The sequence below is a fragment of the Sciurus vulgaris genome (genome assembly GCF_902686455.1).
Source record: "Sciurus vulgaris genome assembly, chromosome: 3".
Classification (NCBI taxonomy): domain Eukaryota; kingdom Metazoa; phylum Chordata; class Mammalia; order Rodentia; family Sciuridae; genus Sciurus; species Sciurus vulgaris.
This window is the reverse complement of record NC_136463.1, coordinates 10,823,208-10,844,609: the sequence shown is the minus strand read 5'-3', so window position 1 is coordinate 10,844,609 and position 21,402 is coordinate 10,823,208. Positions and strand designations below refer to the sequence as shown.

Genomic DNA, 21,402 nt, shown 5'->3' with positions numbered 1-21,402 from the left:
TTTGCCTTCTCTCTCTTTCTTGCTTTATCCTCAAATGTTTAAAGGTCACGTAGGAAAAGGGTGAATCATCTTGGATAGTTGGTCCCAGTAGTTCCTCAGAGGAGCGGTGATAGGGAAGGTTCTCATCTAGAGAAATTTCTTCAAGCTTTCCTTCTGTTCCACCCATCCCCCCTTGGCCCAGGATTCTGGATACTTCGGGAAACTTTGTTCAGAATGAGGGGGCTGGTGTGAAAAGTTTGGGAAAGAGAGTGTTCCATTGTGAATCACCAGCTTAATCCAGTGGTTCTCAACTCTGGCTTCTCATTTATAAATCTCTAGCAAACTTTCAAAAGTACTACCCCAAAGCCTCACCCTCACAGATTTCAATTTAATTGGTCCAGGGAAGGACCAATTTCAGTATCTTTCAATGTTCTCAAGTCATCCTAATGTACTTATAATATACCTGCTGAGAATCCTCGGTTTAGATGGAAGATCTATGGACCTTCTATCCATTGCTTCTTGTTCAGAATAACACTTCTCTGCAATTTTTTTTTTTAATTTTTTCAGAGCAAGGGCTTGAACCCAGGGGTGCTCTATCACCGAACCACATCTCCAACCCTTTTTATTAATCTTTTATTTTTTCCGAGGCTAGCCTGGAACATGTGATCCTTCTGCCTCAGCTTCCTGAGTTGCTAGAATTAGAAGCATCCAACACCATGCCTGACGACAGTTTGTTAAAAAAGTGTTCAATTAATTCATTTTTCTTTTATTGAAGTGTTTTTTTTTCTTGAGCTTGAAATCTCCTCCAAAGAAGTAAGAATGAGTACATTAAAGCTTCTTACAGTATTTCAAAAATGAAGACCTTGAGAGATGCAAGTTTTCTAATGCAGCGTGTGCACACATTTGCAGAAACTCCTGATGCTGTCCTGTTGCTCTTTCTTCAGTGACTGCATTGTCTATACTCCTGCTGAAGTGCCCAGAGGCTGCCCCTCTGAGATCTCCATTCTTCTCTTTTTCTCTCAATTTTAGATCCAAGTACCATAGTTCATTCATTCAAACACTTTGAGTGGTTAGCAGGTTCCTACTTTCCTGGAAATCTTACTTCTGTTAATTCTGTGCCACTTCTTTTATATTTAGGAAATCAGTTTGTCTTGCTTATGGAGCTTATTAAAATAATAAGAGAAACAAAACTCAAATCACTTCAGTTTAGAAGTCATTGAAGCAGACTTTTTTTCTTTTTCAAAGTAACAGTAGTATAGCTCTGGGAGAATCTGATACTTTGGAATAGCAATTTCATAAAATAATAGGTCATATCTGTTGGTATGGGGAATTGTAAAATAGCAGAGGAGCATTAATTATGAATTTTATGAGCATTCTTACTTATCCTCGCTTGGATTTTAGGATTTTAGTACTCTCTCCTAATTGTCAGTGATTTTTTTTTTCTTTCTGCTGGAGCTCAAGCCCCAGGATATTTTCTTTGATACTCTTTCAGGATGCACATTAAATTATTGTAAGGCCACTGAGTTGAAAATTGCATGGATTTTTGCCCCCCTAGATCTTGTCACTGGTTTGGATCTTTATGGAAGCAATTTTATTTGATATGTCTATTAACGTCTGGGTACATGACTTTACTCCAAAGGTGGCTCTGGAGCCCAGAGGTCCAGGTACTGAACTTTTACTGCAGTAACTTCAGAGAGACATCATCTTGAAGGATGAAAGGAAAGTGAAGGCATTGCTGCTTATGAACTTGAAGAGAAACAATGATTCCTTACAAAACCTTCCTGTTTGCACTTATTTTGAATTTGGACTAGTGAATGAGATTTTCATCCTCTTTTTCTCATGCATGGTTTTCCTATCATAGAATATTTTAAAAGTTTCTAAGGCGGACAGTGCTGACCATATAGGCCTTGCCTTGGGGATTCATAATAAAGTCTAAGAGAAAACCTTATAGTCTAATCCCCAGAAAAGTTAACAAGTGAGTTTATATATTTAAGAAAAGGCATCTCAGCAGGCTTTTACTTTCCACCACAAAGCTCTTCCTATAGGTTCACAGAAGGAAGTCTCTGAAAATCAACTTTAACACTGTCTAACTCAGACGAACTAGTGCAAATCAGAGACAATCAACTATAGTCTCCTACTTGTTCAGAAAGGACAGTAAAAAGAGGCACTGGGTATTTATTTAGCTTTTGACAAATGTATGACTTGAGAGGCACAGTGTGTTTTTATTCTGTGGATGCACCAAATAGCCCTTCTTGGAAACAATCGGTGGGAATTCAAATAGGCAGAAATCCTCTGGTCAGCACAAACTTCAAGTTAGCAATTCTCAAGACAGCATGAAGCTGGTTTTTAGTGTCAGCTACGGTCAGAAGCATGTGTTGTGGCATTTGGAAGAGGAATTAGGGCAGTTAGCTAATTGCATGCTTGAAAATGACAAGCCACTTGAAAATTCAAAAGTCTGACTTTAATCCAAGAAGAAATTGGTGTAGCTTTGAACTCTGCAGTTGTTATTTTATACTGAATTTCAAGCACTTCCTATTAAACATGGAAAATTTGCTTTTTTTCCCCTACCTAACCTTATCCTGGGTATTTGGCTATTCTTAGAGCATGTTTTGAAGTGTTCTTTTAAAAGATGGGGAGAATGGGTTGTATCAGATACAGGAATTCAACAAACAACACTGCTCTGCTGTGTAAGTGTTTTCTATCAGTACTCTGTTGTAGAATTTGGGGTAAACTTTGACCTTTGCAATCAGGAGCCTTAAGCCAAGAAGTCGCCTATTGGCCAGCAGTCTCCAAAGTTTCAGAAATCTTCAACACTTTATGATGGATCGACTTGGGGCACTCTTGCCACACTTTTTTTTTTTATAATGAAGATTTTCAAAGAAGAAACTTTTCTGGGGACATTTTCCTAACTTGTTTTGGCAGTGAAAATAAGACATCTAGACTCAAAATCACTTCTACTTAATAAAAGAGAAGCCCTTAAGCCTTCCTACTTATTGGGAAGGAAAGGGTCATTTCATTATCCACCAAATAGAAGGTCAAAAATCAGCAATCCCATGAAGATCTTAGTTGATAAAAGAGGCCCTTGTTTCGACATTTGAGACACGGGCTCTTTCTCCCGGCTGCTCATTCCCTGGGTTCTGTTGCTGACCAATGAAAGCCAGTCTTGGAAAAGTGGCAGGGGTGCTCAGTGAGAGTGTTTTGGATTCAGTGCAGATTTAGGGTCTCAAGAGAGACTCCCGAGTTCAACACCTTGAATACTGGATGTGGATTTAATATTGTGTGTGCTTCTTGTTATTGATTTAGCAAGTTTAATTGTTCGACCTGTAGAGGAAAATTTCTGGGTTTTTATTTGCTTTGATCGACAGCTAGAAATTCAGGACTTCTGTATATTAGACTTTTTTTTTTTTTTAGTAAACTGGGTTCTATATGCAAGTGAGCCATACCCTAGGACCACATTTCTTCCACTGGGTTTCTTTCTAGGCGAACTAGCTCTTGAACTTAGGAAAACTTTTGCTTCTGAGAGTAGAGGGTGGAGAAGGGTAGCAGGCAGGAGGGGGTCTGGATGAGAATGTGCCCAAGTGGCAGATGAACCATCTGGAGGAGATCTTTCCAGGTGAATTCCCTCTAAGAGGAGAGGGGTGTTAGCACCCAGGTGAGATAGCTGAAGACATGAAGTCCACAGTCTCACCTGCACTGTGACGTTTTAGACGGAATAGTTGTGGGGGACTGCCCTGAGCATTATGTCATGCTTAGCAACATCCCTGGCTCACCTAATAGATGCCAGTGACTTTCTGAGCTAACGGTGCAACCTCCAGATGCCTCCAGATGTTGCCAGATGTTCCTTGGAGGGCAAAATCACCTTCATTCGAGAACCATCAGTACTGACTCTCAGGATACAGAGGCAGGCAGAGTCATCCGTGGGATTTCCAGGGCTTATTCATTTCACTCAGACACACCTTCTCATTATCAGTCCGACTTTGACAGTTGATAATTCTATCTAATGCACTCTCGTTTTTATCCTCAGTTGAGATGAAACTTTCTCTCAGAGGTTGTCTGGTCACTGAGGTCTCTAGTCCTAGGTCTGCCCTCAGTTCCAGATTGAAACTTCTCTCCTCACATCTACCTGTACCCTGTCTCAGGTCCCCTGGCTTCTACCCACAGCATTGCCTGGAATAAACTGGTAGGCTGCTTTTAAGTTGCTTTCGTTCAAAAGCTTCCTCTCTCTCTCTCTCTCTCTCTCTCTCTCTCTTTCTTTCTTTTTCATTTCGTTTTGTTTTAAACCCTGCAGTTGTTCAGAGCATCTCAATGACTTCCTCCTCTTATGGTCTGTACCTTGCCCACTCCTTAGGATGAGTTTGTGTGGGTGGACCAGAGCAGAGCTCATGTCACACATACCAGGTCTCATTTGCTCACAGATGACACATCAGTGCAAACCCCAGCATCCTGATGCTCAGTCACATTTTGCTTCCTTTAGCTCTAGGCATAGTTCCTTTCCATTCATGTATGATTGTGTGGCTCAGTGGGTGCAGGGGGATGGAGGTGGTCTTGCCAATCATTGTTTTTAAAAATCATCATTTTCTCCATTCTGTAACCTGGAATTCCAACTCAAATAAACCACTTCTTTTCTTTCTTTTTCTTTTTTTCCATTTTAAGGCCGAGAGTTGATAAAGGATGGGATGGGTTGAGGACGGGGCGATGGGGTTATTCTCTTCACCCTGCAATTTTATCACTGTTGCCTTGATACCTAGGGTTATTCAATGTCTCAGAACTGAACAACCCAAGTGCATTTCATAGTAGCACATGACCACAAAGTATTTCTGAGAAGAATTGCTAAGTCTGGGAGTGCAAAGTTTTCTCTTTTATCAGCTAAGATGCAGTAAGCAAGTAGTGTTACCCTAGAGACTTTATTTTTTCTATCTCAGGCAGGTTTGGTTAGAAATATATTTGAAGCAAATTCTAAACTCAAGGGAACTGGAAGCCAGAAGAACCAAGTTATTGAAGACAGTGAAGAGTTAACAGATGCTCTATAAGATACACTTGCCAATTTCTTTGCCAGTGGAGGTGGGATGAAAAGCTACCTTGGAGGAAAGTAGATATTTATTTTGAAATATAATGACTGTAGATCAGAAGGGTTAGTGTGAATGTCTCTGGTAAAGTGTCGAAGAATAAATACACACACACACACACACACACACACACACGTCTATTAAGATACCCAGAGTGATTTAGAGCATAATTTATCTTTATAACAAAAGAGAAAGATCAACATAGGAAGCTTATATATTCAATATGTTTTTTAAAAAATGTTTATGGTTCTAAAATCCTAGTTTAGTGATAAATGGCTTCTACATTTTAATGTAATTAATTTCTTTTTTCCCTTTAAGCTTGAAGAAGAATTCCAAAGAGCGGCCTACATATCCAGAGCTTATGGTGAGTATCAGCAATGTAAATATGCCCAAGGTAATAGAAAGTAAAGTAACTGAAACCTAAATTATGGTCAAATAACCACATTGGAAGAGATATGATTGATTCATGGAAACACTTGCGACAGGAATTGAACTCAAGGAAAAAAGTGAAGAACCTTTCATCCATCGTATGTCCTTTATAAACATAATAAAAACATTTCCCCTAGGTGATAAACCTGCAATGGTATAGGCAAAGGGTGTCTATAAAATTTACATTTTCGAATTTGAAACATACCAGCAATCACAAAGTACTAATATAAAATGAAGGAAAACCTGCCTTCAGAGATTTCAATAATGAGAGCAACAGGTACGATGTGACTACTCAACATTTGATAAAATATCTAGGATGAATTAGATGAAGTTCTTTTTGGTGGGTGGCTAAGGAGGAACGAATCACTTTTCTTCCTCCTCCTGTTTTTTTATTTTGGTGAAAAGAAGTAGGAGACAGTATCATGAATTGAGTCTATGATCTGGCAGTCACAGTTTGTCATTTGCTCTATCAGGGAGAAGAGGGAGGAAATTCAAAACTCTGCCTTGTTTAGAACCTTTTCTCTTCCATGGTGGTAGCTGCCAATCTGGGTTATTACCAGAGGGTCTTTGGTGCAAGATGGCAAAGACCTCAACTTGGCACTGCTGCGGGTGTCTGCAGAATGTGGGATGAACACATTTGGGGGAGAGACTATTCTACAACTCAGACTGTGTATGAGATGGTGTCAACTCCTCCCTGGATTTGTTCCTGTAATCAAGACTTGACTTTAAGCAGGGGAAGAAGGAGTTAGATTCATGTGCAATTTCAAAAACAAGGGAAGAACAAATTTTGACACCTCTTTTTAATGGAGATGGTGATGCCGCAGGAATGGGATGCTTCCTTCCACCCTGTCCCACCCACACCTGTCAGAGCCAGCTCAGGGACATCATAGAATATGTATGTTCCTGGCATCTCCTAACGAATGGTGTGGTGATGGGGCTGAGATAGTTCCTGATTGGGAAGTGGCAAGTCAGAAGGTGCGATGGGCCTCTCTGGTTGAAGGGATGTGTGCTCATCAGATCACTCAGCTGGATGTTCAGTTCTTGTGGATAAGTTTTGGTTTAAGTCTGGATCATTTTCCTAATGGATGAACTTGGGACTCCATGATCCCCTTTAAAGGGCAGTGCCCAGTCCTTAGCCCTCCACAGCTTTACTTACTGAGACCCACAATTGAGGAAGAACAGGAGATGAGATAACTTGGCATTTCTACATGCTTGGGTTAAATATTTCCTCCTTGACTATGTGGTCATAGTCCCCCCCATCCCTTTTTTTTTTGGTATGCTATGCAACACCTTACACCCTTTTAAAATTAATTCCACACAAAGTGAAATAAATGTAGACTGATTCTTATAGGATCCTATGGAATCTGTAATCCTATTTTAAAGTCTCCTTGTTTTATAACCAATTTAAGATAAAAGAAGAACTTTTTCTCTAGAGTTGTAGCTTTTTAAAGTATAGAACATATTTTTTTTTTTTCTTCCAGAGAACCTATTATAGGAAAGTTCATTAGAGCACATTAGCGAAAATTCATGCTTAATGTGCATTGGCGGTCAATGTTGACTTCTACCTTTTCAATATATTCTAACACTGTGATATGTTTTGGCATACATATTAGTGTTGTAAGATCATGTGGACTCTCCCCCCTTCTCCTTATGGCATTAGTCTTTGTGGTACTGGAAATGAACTTGCCTTTTAAGACCATAACTATTGCCTGCTTTCCTGTGGAATTGAGGTTTTTAAATGGAAAATCTGAGTCCAAACTCCCTTGACTTCAGTATTGAGAAACACGTGCTGGGAGGCTATTGTTTAGATTTTAGGAGTTTGTGAGGAGGTGGGAGAGAAAGGAATCATTTTTCCAGATGAAGGACCATGTAATTAAGGACCTAACCCAGACACGTACTGCTTATGGAAATCCCCAATGACTTTCTCCCTAAGACTGAGGGCTATCTGTGCTTTAAGATCATATTTTTTGCTTGTTTTCTCAAACTTCACCTGGAGGCCATGACTCTACAGGATTTGTTCTTCTAGAGTCAGTATTAGCCAACTTTCTTGTAAAGGTCTAGTTAGTTAAGTATTTTAGGCTTTGTGGGACATACAGTTGCTGTTATGGCTATGGAAATCTGCTGTTATAGCCCGAAAGCAGCCATACTCAATATGTGAATGAAAACAGGGGGTGTGGTTATGCTCCAATAAAACTTTATTTAAAAACCAGGAAGTGGGCTAGAGTTGGCTGTGGGCTGCCCTTTGTTAACCCCCTCCTAGATGATAACTGCCATAAATGGCAACTAGACCATTCAAGTGATTGCCCGGTGGGATCATTGTGTTCTCTAAGTATCTTAAAAAGTGTTAGAGTGAGAAACAAGAATGCCTGGAGCTACAGAAACCATTATCTTGGGAGGTGAGGTGTGCAGGGCTCTGGAGACCTATTGTGACGTAGCTTGCCCCTTTGCTCCTTGACAGTGTGTCCATGAGCTTCCTTGCTTCCTCTAGGCAGGACAGTGAGCTACAATGGTGCAGAGTCCTCCCTTCTTGTACCTGGGTCCTGTTGAGAAACCCAGCCTGGTACCATGGTCTGAGGATTCTTCTTGGTACCTCTTTTGCTAATCTCCAGATGGCTGTCTTTATATTCCTAGTGCGTGGCTTACGGAAGGCATTGGGTTCCCTCCCAACCTCAGGCAGCCTCAAAATCCACGAGAAGGCAGGTCATTTATTTTCACATGGTTGTCTGCTTTCTCCCCACCCCCTGCTCTCTGGCTCTCACACCCATTTCCAAGCCTGGGAATAAACTGAAAGATGCCTGAACATTTTTTTTTTTTTAATTAAAGACTTCAGATCAGGTTGTTTAATTCATTCACAGACTCAAGCTACAGCCACTGAGCTCATAGCAGCAGGACAAGGGGTGAGGTGGGGCTGGCTGGCGTTAAAAGCAATCGCCAAGGCAATCTGAGGTCTGCTGTGTCCTGTTTTGATAGTAAAAAAGCTTTTAAGCACATTAAACATCTCCAAATGTCAAGAGGATGTGGGAAAGCTAAAAAGCACGCTGCTAAGGCACTTGGTAAGTGTGCCGTGTTAAGTGGTTAGGAATCGAAAGTGGTACCGCTACTTGGTAGTCGAGGGAGTCCAGGATGAGGACCTTGCCTCTGGAACCTCACTGAATATCCTGGTATCAGGCTCAGAGCCAGCACTAGCTCGTATCCTCCACCTAAAGCAGGAAGCCTCCTTTCCATTTTCTGAGTCACAGACCACCTGTTTTCGAGTTTTCCTTGTTCCTTCCCCATTGAATTGTTCCCTAAACTCCCATGGGTGGGCATTCAGTTCCCCACAGAGCTGACTCATCCAGCCCTCTGCTGTCAGGTTTAAAAAATTATAATTAGAGAGTCGACAGCTAGGCAACATGATGGCTGCAAACTAAGTCCCTATGTCAGGGAAACAGAGTGAGTCACCCAGATGTCTGCTTGCTAAGTGCTCACATGTAGTGCTGACCAGTCATTGAAAATAGTACCACCAGACAGATGGGGATGTGGGGGTGCTGGGGGGGACGTGGCACTGGATACCAGAGGGAATTCCCCCTTTGAGTTGCTTTGGTTGGTTCTGTCTCCACGATGAGTCCTGTGGATCATGATCTGATGTATCCCCTAATAAGTGGTGGAAGGTCCCCCCCATGACGGCCTGGTACTCATCGTAACACAGCCGGGCAACTTGGGAGGGTTGTTGTTCTGGCAGGGAGAAAACAGATTGGTGTTCTTCTAAATAATTCTGGAATATGTGGCCTCTTGCCATCCCTCACCTTTTCCCCCAGCAGAGTGCAAGACTTAATTTTGTTTCTTAAAGTCTGCTTAGTCTGAGCTGCATGCATACAGACCATGCTTTCCTGTCCCACCTTTAATCTCCAGGTTAAATTTTTTCTGCACATACCAGTAGTTTGCAGTTTATTTTCCAGAGGGATCAGCACTTGGTCAAGAAAAGACATAAGTCCAACTCTTGGCTGTAGGTGTGGCTTAGAAAATAGCTTTGACTTTGTCAGTCCTGACCAGCCCTCCAGAGTCAAGGGTCAGGATGCCTCCTTGCACAGTCATGGATCAACAAAGTTGATGTCTTATTCTATCACCCGTTTCCTGAGACATGAAAACATCTGAATCTATGAAGTTTCTATTGTTTTACGAACGTATCAGTCTAAAATGACCTTATAGGGGACCGGGTTACTTATAAGTCAGAGTGTTAAATAGATGGTCATTGCCATTCTTTGCATTTTACTACAGATGGAATTTATATAGCATATATAATATTTTTTTAAAAAATAAAACAATAGATTCTTGGTAGTGGATACCTAGAGGTATCAAAATGGGAGGAGGGGAAGAAAAGGTATCTTTAAGGTATTTGCATCCCTAGATATGTGCTTATTTTGGAAAGGGTAGGAGGGATCCAGCTTACCCGTGACAGGGATACTTAATTCATTTATGAAACAAATCCATTAATTTGCTTATCTCATATATTATCAATGACAAATATTAATCCATGCTTTTTTCTTTTCTTTCTCAGCAACATCCATTTTTCACCCTACATGAATCCAAAGCAACAGATGTGGCATCTTTTGTGAAACTGATTCTTGGAGACTAGAAAGCAATGGACTTACTCTGTCGACCCTACTGTGGATTGGTGGGTTTATAGGATGAAGCACGTTCACTACAGCGCCAATAGAAAGTCATCTTTGAGATCATTTTACTCTGCCTCTCCAAGGGTTTTCTCTCCCTGTTTTCTTTTCTTTTTCCCCTCCTAAGGGGGCCTTGGAATCTATAGTTTTTAGAATGAACTTTCTAGGTGGATGAAATATGATAAAGGCTTAGGGACTTGAAAAGGTGATTAAATATTTAATGATGTGTCATATGAGTCCTTAAGCTTCTCAGATTTCTCTTGTTCTTTATGAAATGAATGCATTGTCCCTGGCAATAAGGTGCTACAGTAGTGATGGAACTGTAAGTAGATTTGTAGTTTGTCCCATTTATTATTTTAATATTTATGTTTAAGTGCTTGGTTGGAAAGATCCCACTTTACGCAAGAAGGGAGATACAGAAGACAAGGTTGGGTTGGCAATATTTATAGGGCTTTTATTTTTTGAGTTCAATCGTGTCTACGGTCCAGAAGAAATTATTTAATATGCATCTTTAAGGATATTGTAAAAAAAAAAAAAATCTCAAAAAGGAGCTGTTCCTGTGAAATGTCTTTTCCTCTCTCCCAAACTTCAACTCCACCTTGGGTAATGACTGTGTGTTTTAAGTGAGGTGTTGAGGTATCCTGCTCTTTTTCCAAGTTTGGAAAACATGAAAATCACTTTTATCACAGCTCAAAGAAAAAAATTTGATTCTCTTGACATTTGTGGTATAGCATCAGTGGAAAGTGATTTGTGATGTGATTTTATATCTACCTGTATATCCATCTCTGTGTGTGTGTGCGTGTGTGTGTGTGTTTGTGTTTGTGTGTGTATGTGTGTGCATGCACTTGGTAAGTCAGCTTCCAAGGCGCCTCTGTGAACATCTGTGTTTTGTAAGAAGGACACTTATTGGTCATGAGGGGAGATACTGCAGACTGCAGAGAGAATCTGTGCCTTCTTCTGCTTTTGTTCCTCTTGCTGTGGAGACGTCCTGAGGATTATCTTTGTAATCAGTGTACTCTTTTGCTTTTTTCCATTTGTTTCCTTGTTCAATGAAGAAGCCTTACTATTAGTGGAAGGGCTGCAACTGTAGAAAATTAAAGGCAGTCAGTAGTTCCATGATAAAATGAACAGGTAGTGGAAGGTTGAATCAGTTTCTAGGAATAGACTGCCCAGTTTCCGTGCATTGTTCTTCAGCAGCATGCAGTAGCAAGCTCCACCCTGAATTCCAAGCAGGTTGACTTAGCAAAAAAAGAGTTCTTTACCATGGCTAAAGACATCTCCAGGTTCTCTGATATGGGGCTCTGGGTTCCTCAAGGACCAAGATTGAAGTGATTGACAGAGAAAATAGACCTGTACTACATACTAGGAACCATTGCTTCTGGACACTGTGCTTATACAAGGTGACTCTTGGAATACAAAGACAAAGGATGTTGATTTTTTAAAAAAAGGAAGAAACGAAGGAAGAAAACTACTGTTTCTTTCCTTGTCTCAAGTTCTCTAATATGTAGAGAATTGCTCCTTCAAAGCCTCCTTCCCCTTTCAGATTTTGAAGTGCAATAGGATATTATCTGTTTGTATTTTCCCCTCTTGTTCTTGACCTCTTGCTCATGGCGGTGGCTGAGAGTGAGTAGGACATTTCCATTCACTTCTTCATATTCTCTTCTGGGAGATATCTATTTGATTCAACATCGGCTTCATCTGCTTTACCTGCTTTGAAGCTGCCTCTGCCCTCTTTCTTTTGTTTCTAGACAGAAAAGGTGTGTTATCCTTGTGATTGTAGCTCTTCAGTTTCTCACCCACCTTTCTAAGGCAGTCAATCGTTCCATGACCAATGAACAGGTCATGGAAGGTTGAATCAGTTCCTAGGACTAGACCAATAGTTCCTTTGAGACTAAGAGAAAAATCACAACTGTATTCTTGCTTTATCCACCCCTCTTATGAAAAGTAGTAGGAAAATCATCCGGGTCACTCCATCATAACTTTATTTTTTTGGGGTGGTGGTATTGGACATTGAACCCAGGGATACTTTACCACAGAGCCACACCCCGATTCCTTTTTCTTTTATCTTTTGAGACAGGGTCTTGCTAAGTTGCTGAGGCCAGTCTCCATCTTGCAGTCCTCCTGCCTCAGCCTCCCTGGTTGCTGGGATTATAGGTGTTGTATCCACCATGCCTGGCTTCATTGTAGCTTTTGGTAAAATGTATAAAGCAAATCATCTCCCTGGCCTGAGTCAGGTTACTCCTGCCCGCTTGTCTCCTTTGAAGCATTCTTAACAAAGAATATGTTTCTCATTTGTATGCCTCTCCAATCTGTGAGCCCAGGGCTGGAACTTCCAAAATGGTTCTAGTTTAGTGGGGAAGTTGTTCTGTGGTTCTCAACCCTGGTGCACTCTGGAGCTATGGAGGAGCTTGTACACACTGGCAATGCCAAAGTCCCCCAGCCACCAGAGACCTAGATTTAATTGGTCCAGGGTGGGGCCTGGGGATCGGTACTGTTTTCAAGTCCTTGTGTGATTCCGAAGTGCAGTAGGGTTGGGAACGTCGAACTAGTACCTTTTAGGGAGAGAACTGACTTAAAATTACCTTCTCTTAATGTTTGCAGAGAATTACAAGCGATTGTTAAAGAGGAACAAGAATTGCTGTTTCTTTTCCTGTCCTCACCAGTGAGAATATCCTTGTCAGCGTCCAGGAAGGCATGTTCCTGGGGTACTGTTTTGAAATTTGAAATACCTTTTCCCCAGAGAAGCAGTATGCTAGGTGAGGGTGATTAGGTAACTCATGTACTAAGGTACAATGGCTTGATAGCCTTAGGAGTCTGAATTTTAGAACATGGTTTTATTTCTGAAGAACCATGTGTAAATTCTAAATAACTAACTTAAAAAACAAACAAACAAACAAACAAACAAAAACCCAAGACACACAAGCTGTGTTTGTCAGGAGTTTCTTGCATATACAAGCAGATATGTATATATAGAGGAAAGAGATATCTGTATTCTGGAACGAGACTCCGATTATTTAATTGTCTGCCTCCACTGGCAATCTGATTATCAACCCTGTCTGTTCCATCAATGCATTGCAGAATCAGTATAGCTCTATACCAGGGGTCATGCTCATTTTTCCAAAGGTGTTTGATTTGGTTTCATACAATTGTCCATGTATACATTTTCTTTGTATTTATAAACATACCAGTCTCTGTCCCTCTCTCTGCATATGTTGTTGATTTAAGAGATGTGCCAAAAACTTAATGTGAATGATTTTTAAGACAATTACTATATGTGTGTATCTATTAATGAGTGTTGCTCTTCAGAGTAGCCACCTTGAGAGACTATATATATATATATATATATTTATATAAATGCTTTTACTAAAATATTTTTGTAACTTCTCTTTCCAAAATTTATTTCCTCCTCTATATGTATAATCATATAACTTTAGGATTACTACTTTTTTTTTTTTTTTTAATTGAAACACTAGGTCTTTTCCAGTTTGGGTCACCTGCCTGGTTTATCTGATTTAGCACCAAATGGTGTTTGGCAATTTCCAGAAATCTACTCTCAGAACTGAAGTTTTAACATCACCGAATCTTTGTAAAACATCATCCCATAGGCTCAGAAGATGATTTCAAATGAAGAACTTGCCCCAACCCCCCAAAAAGATTAAATAAAGACAACCTTCTGGCAATAAGTTTAGGTCTCCCTAGTGGCTACGTTGAAGGAGGGAGGAAAAATCTCAGAGGTGTATATATTGATAAAATATCAGGACAGTCACTGACTTCACACACGGGGTCCATCTATTAGCCATGATGGAAGACCTTGACCTGGAGGAATAATCCATGGTTCTAAAGATTGTCTGTGACTGATAAGTTCGGAAGGGTTGGGTTACCTGAGTAGATTTGTCTTGGTGAAGCCATCTGAAAGGGAAATGAGTACGTGCAGGTCCTGCTCAGAACTGTTTGTATATTACGGTTCTGTGTATCCCCCAAACCTAACAAAAAACCTGCCTACGCCGGAGCTTCCCAAACATTGTTTGTAGTGCGATTAATTCTGACTTAGTGATTCCTTCCATGGCCCCCTCATCCAAAATACGTAATAGCTCAGTGTTTTAAAGAATCATGTCCCAACAGTTTAACAGTGATAAGTCCTACCACGTCCTACACATGTTGCTCTGCTTTCCTCAAAAGTTCTACCATATCTTAGCTTGTTTGTGAGTTTGCTCTGGACCTCAGGAGAGCTCAGTCAGCCATTTGGGGACCAGAGCTGTATGTTCTGCTGACGTCTGCTCTGTCTACACTTGGTGACCTTCAAAGTCAGGTTCTTGTTCACTCAGCCCTCCATATTATTTTACTCTGTTTTGTTTTGATTATTTTTGCCTGCCTCTGGCTAGTTCACTTTTTAATAAGAGTTATTCTTTTTTTTGCTATAATTCATCAGTTCTGCCTTGTCCAATGTCATAATCCAGAAAATGAAATCAACACTGACAATCCCAGCATTAGAGAAGGCTGGCACTAGACTGATGAGATCTCCGATGTCTCTAAATGAAGTTGATTCAATGTTGGGAATTTAATCAGAGAGGGACTAATTAATTTTTCATAATTATCTTTGTTGAACAAGGAGCTTCATTATCTCTGCTTAGAGAGAGTTTTCAGTTTCTCTCAAAAGTAGCTAACATGAACTGTCTTTGCCCTGAAAATACAATGGATACCTAGTTCCTAATTTCCCACCCAAGTGCTCTTTTGATATGTAATTCCTTCTTGCCTTGAAGGTAAGAATCCTATAATCATAAAAATGCATCATAGCTGGTATTCAGATCAAGTAAACGAATTAAAATTTTGTGCATGGATTTTGCTTCTTAACATGCATGATGACTTCAAGGAATCTTCTACTTCTATTGAGTTAGCAAGTAAAAAAGAACTCAAGTGAAGGTCACCTTCAAGGGATTTCTTTTTCTTTCTTTTTTTTTTTTTTTTAATGGAAGGTACAGTTTTCGGTTTTCAGTGAGACTCCTGAGAGAAAGCTTACATATTCAGATGAAAAAATGTCTGAGTAAAATCTCAGAAGAGAAAGCCACCAAACTTGAGGGAGAGAAAAAAGAGATATTTTATGCTAGAAGTTGCACAGTCCTCTCTCTTGGGGGTATATGTATGTTTCAGCACTGTTAAATATACTGACAGCTAAAGATCCTCTTTGATTTTCTTTGGTTTTCACTGGAGTATTCTGAATTCCTTTGGGAATTTTTAAAAGATAGGAACTTTTCCCTAGGAAAATGCACATTACACATGAAAAACATAATTTTGCAGACACTTCTTTGTTGGGGATGGTTTTAGTTTATGGTCCCCATAGGATCAGTAGCTCTGTTCTTGATAATGTGACTGTGACATCCAAGACAGTATGTACTTTTGTGTTTCATATGGTCTTTGTTGCAACTACCTGGTTCTGCTGCTGCAGTGTGAACGTGTCCGGAAACAATACGTACATGAATGAACATGGCTATGCACCAATAAAACTTTATTTACAAAACCAAGCAATGGGCCAGGTTTGGCCCACCTGTCATGGTTTGTCAACACCTGTCTTAGGTCATTAAACACAAAGTTCTAATTGATTACATGAATAGAGTTTTTTCATTTCGTGAATATTTAGCTCAGCTGTTACAGAGGAAGATTAGGAAGGTGGACATAGGAAAATGAATTCTTGAAGGATGGGGACTGTTCATTCCCGTGCAAGTTGCCCTTCCTTGTGCAAGTATTAATTGTTCCAGAAACTATGGTACAGTTTTCTACAGATTAAACTGAGTGCTTAACTTTTCCATTTCTATGTATCACCAACATAATTGAGTTCAATTTGGCAATGAAAGGCATGTTCTCTTTGATGTTAACCATATCCTTGGTTCTTGGCTTCTTTGCATTTTCTTTTGCTGTGCTGTGAATCACATGCAGGAGGAATCATGAACCCTAATTGTTTTTGAACTGTAGTCAGATTTGGGAACTTGGTAGATCAAAGTTACTTCAGAACTAGGAGACATATACAGTTCTTAACATCTTCCAATTCATCTACCACATCTGTCCATCTTTTCAGAAAGTAAGAAAGGTCATTTTGGGGTCAAAATACTTATTGTAAGGTGATCTTACAGCCGCAGGTTCTCACTGTGATTTGGACTTGAGGGAGTGCCCTTTAAATCATCAGTGAATTTCTGTTTCAAGGGTCTGTTCAAATGCTTCTTTCTGATGTGCTTTGTCCTGGGTTTTCAACCCTGGTTGAACTTCTGGGTCCCAAAGTCCTGGTGGGAGCTCTGCTTCCCCACAGGCGCAGAGGAGCTGGGTAGTGGGCCTCGGCTCTTCAGGTCTTGCGTCCTCTTTGCTGTACATAGTGCTGTGCAGATGACATCAACTGTTGACCTGAGCTTTCTTCTTTCTCTTCTTCTGGAACAAAACAGAACACATCTTAAAGCCTTAGTCTCTTTTTATTTTTTTCCTTCTGCATCAGCAGGCAAACATAAATTTCACACAAAATGACACTAGGAGACTCCTTAAGAGGACGTTGGACCTGGAGATTTACCTCAAAACAGGTTTTCTCTTTACCTAAGGAAACAACAACCTGAATCCCAGAGTCACAGATAAAAATCAAAATCAACAGTTGTGCACTCATCTGCCTAAATGAAACCTATTGATCCTAGTTCTTGAAATCATAAAGGGTATCTAGGAGAACTAGAAAAATCCTCATTTGAAGGAGGAGTCTTTAGAATAAGACCTTCTGTTGGGCCTTTAAAGAAGAGTAGCTGATTGGCCATCCTGTTCTCATAAGTAATATTCTGTTGTGGTCAGAAATGAATAATTAGCATCACTTGATCATTATCAACACTTCCATTGGAATCTCCAAGATATTTAAGCAAAGCAAATCCGACCACTGTTTCGGGTGATTGTCACTGGACTTGGGAGTTCAAGGCTGAACAGGGATGTGAAAGCATGTCTGGGACTGGGAAAGAAGATAAATGCAAACAGTGCTGTTTAATTAGGAAGCCCTTGGAAGAGCAAGCTGACAGACAAGTGTGTCCTTTAATTTATTTGCAGTATTACAACATTGCAGACATCATCTCTTATGGAAAAACCCATCAAAAAGCCAAAACAACCGAACCCATATTACTATTTTTTTCTTAAAAAATACTGAACTATACAAAGATTCAAAGAGTGACATTCATTTAAATATCTGGAAAAAAAACTACTTTTTGTTTCTCTAATGTTATTGATTCCAAGGAATTGCCATTTTACACTGATGGCATTCGCCATAAAAGTGAACAGAGACATGATCAGATGGCTGAGGACAAGAAGCATAAAGTTTAAAGTACTTTAAGAGCATGTGGCTCACCCATTGGCTACTTTCAGAGGAGAGAAATGTGAAGACAAAATCTGAGCCCACAACCTTCAGCTGAGTTGGCTGACCTTTTAGGAAAGGTGGAAGCCAAGGAAGGTTCTCTGAAGAGGATGCTTTCTTTGGATCCCCATAGAAAGCTCTGATTGTTCTTAGAAATACTTTACAAGTGTTCACCAGGAGAATGAGATAATAATTGTCAAGTCCAGTACTTGAGGCTGATTTGGATTTCCAGAAGCAGCAACTTGGGGGAGTTGTTTTATTTCGTTCTCTTCTGATGTCATGTTGTCTCTTCTCTTGTGTGTTCGGTACTTCCAGAGGCAAGAGTCAGGGACAGTAGTGGTTTCAGATCATATTCAGTGGTTCTATCTGAAGATCTTTTAGGAGAGAGGGTGGTAAAGTTCAGCTGGGCCCATCTGAACCTCTATCAACCTCCAATTGGAATTTTTGACTATGAGTGTTGTTCCTTTAACTGGAAGCCTCCATGACTGCTAAAGCTTAGGAAAGAAATGAGCACTTGAGGACCCTAACTCTGTGAAATCTTGTTGTCGACCATGTCTGCAAAGTCCCTGTTTTCTTTCTTTTTATTTTTTCTGTATTGAGTATGCTGACAGGGCTAGGGAGTCAACAGCAGTAAGAAGAAAGAACCGTTCATTTTAATTTTTAAACAGAAATCATTTCAGAGTAAATGCACAAAATCAATACCATGCAATAGGGATCCTGAAATAAGTTATTTTCCTAAAGTAGTTGAGAACACCCTGATCCTCATTGGCTGTCCCACGGACGGGGAATGGTGTGACTGGGCTCTTGATGGGCAGTATCATTTTTAAAATTTCTAGGTTTGCAGAGGCAGGGGTTTTAATTTGTGTGCATTGACCAATAGGAAAAAACTAAAGCTCTTTGGGCAATTGTGGTACAGACCAGGCTACTGAGACAGGAGTTAATGTAGTTGCCTTTGCTGGCTGTTGCAGAGGTGCTGTGTGTGGATAAGTAGCAGGAACCTGTTTGGCCAATAGAAATGGAAAACTTCAGCGGTCTATCTGTCAGGAAAGGAGCCCAAGGGAATGTTTAGACAACGACTGAATCTTTAGGTGCCTTTTATATACACATAAAGGCTGGTGGTGAATTCTGATGTGGTATATTTGCCCCCAAAGGAAATTTCACCGCTCGGGTTTCACAGAGCTGTCTTGGAACAATAAGTATATCATAAACCTATGGGAGGAGGCGTGATTAAGAAAGTTTGAACAATTTCTCTCTTGTATTTCCCCTGTGTCTGATTTATTTCTTTGTCTCAAATTCATTTTCTGAGTGGAGTGATTTTTCTATATGAATGGAAATGTCATTTTAATAGATTATTTTTAGAGGGAAAATATTTTCTTTGCCTAATGAACTTACACAATAAGATCATGTTTCCTACTATACAGAACCATCAAATCAGGTCATTTTAAAGCTGACAGGTGTTAGAGATGCAGTTTTGAGTTCTTTATTTAAATACAGGAAAGTTTTCTATCTATTTTGTGAAAAAAGATGGTAGACAGAGCTTCTCTACGGATTTGAACTTTACAAGAATTTTAAATAAAATAGGTGGATTTCCCAGCTTCCTTTGTGCTTTAATTTTCTAGATGAAATTGCTCCTTCCTTTTATGAATCTAGTCTCTGTGAGAAAAAAAAAAAAATCACCACCTTTTCTTACATTCTGCAGATTTTATCATAGACAATTTTATCTGTGTGTATGGTCAATCATTTTCCCACCTGAGTTTTATTTTTAAGCCATATTTATGGTAAAGAAAGCTGGTTGGGCCAGTGCAAGTATGTCTGATGCTATAATGAAGCAATCTCACAGCTAGTCAGGAGCCCCCAACCTCTTCTTCTTACCCAAATGATTCTGAAAGCAGATCAGAGAGGTTGTGCACACAGGACCTTTCTGACTCACACCTTTGGGTGCATAGTTTTCCTGTCTCTGGAGAGTTTGAGGTTGAAGAATGAAGTGTTTTCCATGGACCCTCTCATCTTTCCTGCCCTGTGCACCATGCTGCTAACCTTCCCTGGTTTGACTCATCTCTTCTCTGGGGGCCGGGGCGTCTTCTCTTGAGGAATGAGGCAAGCTGAGCTGTTGAGTACGGTGTTCCATACCATCTAGTATGGAATTCATTAGAAGCTTATAGACAGTGCGGACCTCTGAAGCATGTGGGTGGAATGTTTCCATGCCTCCAAGGTGAATGTTAAATTTAGATTCTGGCTCTGGGAACTTTTTGGCTTATGAGCTATGGAGGGGAAGAAGGAGCTGGGGGCAGTGTAGACTTTGCGTTTTCCTATATGGAAAGAGGTGGGGCAGATTTCCTTGGGTGAGAACATCCCCCATCACCGTGTGGGGGAAGGGGAGTTGTGAATGTCAGATGGTGGCTTCTCTGTGGCCCAGGATTGTACTTTAAACGTATCTGTTTTGTGGGATGGTCCAGCTTTGGGAGCTTGGCCTGTTGACTGTGGTGGCCCCAGAAATTCTCATTTTAACCCTGGTTTTCCCGTTATCTAGGTTGTGAGCATTTTCCCCTTTTGAACTATTGCTTATTATGATGGGGAGGCTGTCTCAAAATCCTGAAACCAAGGGAATAGCCCATGCACAGGACTTGGAGTCGACACAGCACTGGTGTTGATATAGCTTCTGTGTTAGTGAGAGTTCCCTGAAATAGACTGGATCGTGGGAAAATGTGGCTTTAAAGAAGTCTTGCTTGTTTATAACATTTGCAGAAGCTCCTTTCCTGGGTTGCTATTCTTCAGAAAAAAAATATAATGTTTTCATGCAAATACCACTGATGGCATACATAGCAGCCTGGAATGACTTCTCTCAGTCAATAAGTGAGGAATTAAAATCGCCAAAGGTGGGCATGATTTTGCCTTCCAAGTGCATGGGTCATTCTTACGGTGAAATTTCCTATCCCAGTATCTTGTAAAAAAGCATAATTTCATCTTTTCCTTCTCCTTTTCCATCTAAGAGCACATTAAAGGAAGAGAGTAAGCTTCTGAGGAGCTTTGAAAAAGATTTCTTTGAACCTGCGTTTTCGTGTTTTTGACCCAGGAAATGGCTGAGATGCCAAACCAAGTGGATTGTCATAGGGTTGCCCAGGATTGCCCTCTGTCTTTCCTCTCACCACCCCACAAGGAAAATGAAATTGGGAGACCAAGTCAAACTTGAACTCCTCTGTTGACGAGGAGCATTCACTTTGATTTCCTATCTCAGGATATTCTTCAGTTTCACACTGCTGCTGAGGAAGGACCAGCCGCCGACACTGTAACTGGTCTCCAGATGTTTGTGCGTGTGTATGTAAAACTTCACACCGTGTGCATTGTGTTCAGTGTTGTGTTGATCTATGAACTGACTCCAACAGCCATTTAAAGATAGAGATGACAACGATAATGACAAAAAAAAAAAAAAAAAAATACCCAATCACCTCTCTCTGTCAGAGTGCTGGCTATGAGTTTCATAGCTGGGACAAACAGCATCAGTCAGCCTTGAGGAGCAAGGTGTCCCTGAAAGAAATGGTGTGTTGATCTCCTAAGAAAATGTACAACGAATAAAAGACATTTTGGAAAGCAAGTCTGTATATTCCTTGAGTTGTTGGTGGAAATCCTGGGTTTGGGGAATGTGACACTCTCTGGGGAAAGGCACCTGACTGGTTATTCCTTTCTTCTTCCTCTGCCCTTCTCCTGTCTCTATCATCCCACTTCCAACACAGAGCAGAGCAAAACACAGCAACACAATTAGATGAGTCCGGTGAAGACGTGTTAGTAAACCATTTCATCCATAGTGCGCTTCAGATTCAGCGTTCTTACAGACAGTCCAGGTTAGAAGTGAACACAGCCAAGATTTTATTATTAAAATCAGATGGCTTGTGGTGAGGACGAGCCTGATGTCTTACAT

The 21,402-nt window shown here is 40.4% G+C and overlaps 1 protein-coding gene across 7 annotated transcripts in view; it reads left to right on the top strand.

Moving 5' to 3' along the window:
- Positions 1 to 20,965, top strand: part of MAP2K6 (mitogen-activated protein kinase kinase 6) — a 109,386-nt gene extending 88,421 nt beyond the window's left edge. For all 7 annotated transcript variants that reach the window (XM_079130250.1, XM_079130249.1, XM_079130254.1 and 4 more), the window contains 2 exons: positions 5,364 to 5,409; positions 10,012 to 20,965. In XM_079130250.1, coding sequence (XP_078986376.1) covers positions 5,364 to 5,409; positions 10,012 to 10,089 — 124 coding nt within the window. In that variant the 3' untranslated portion in view covers positions 10,090 to 20,965. The remainder of the gene's footprint in view (positions 1 to 5,363; positions 5,410 to 10,011) is intronic.
- The last annotated feature ends 437 nt before the right edge of the window (positions 20,966 to 21,402 follow it).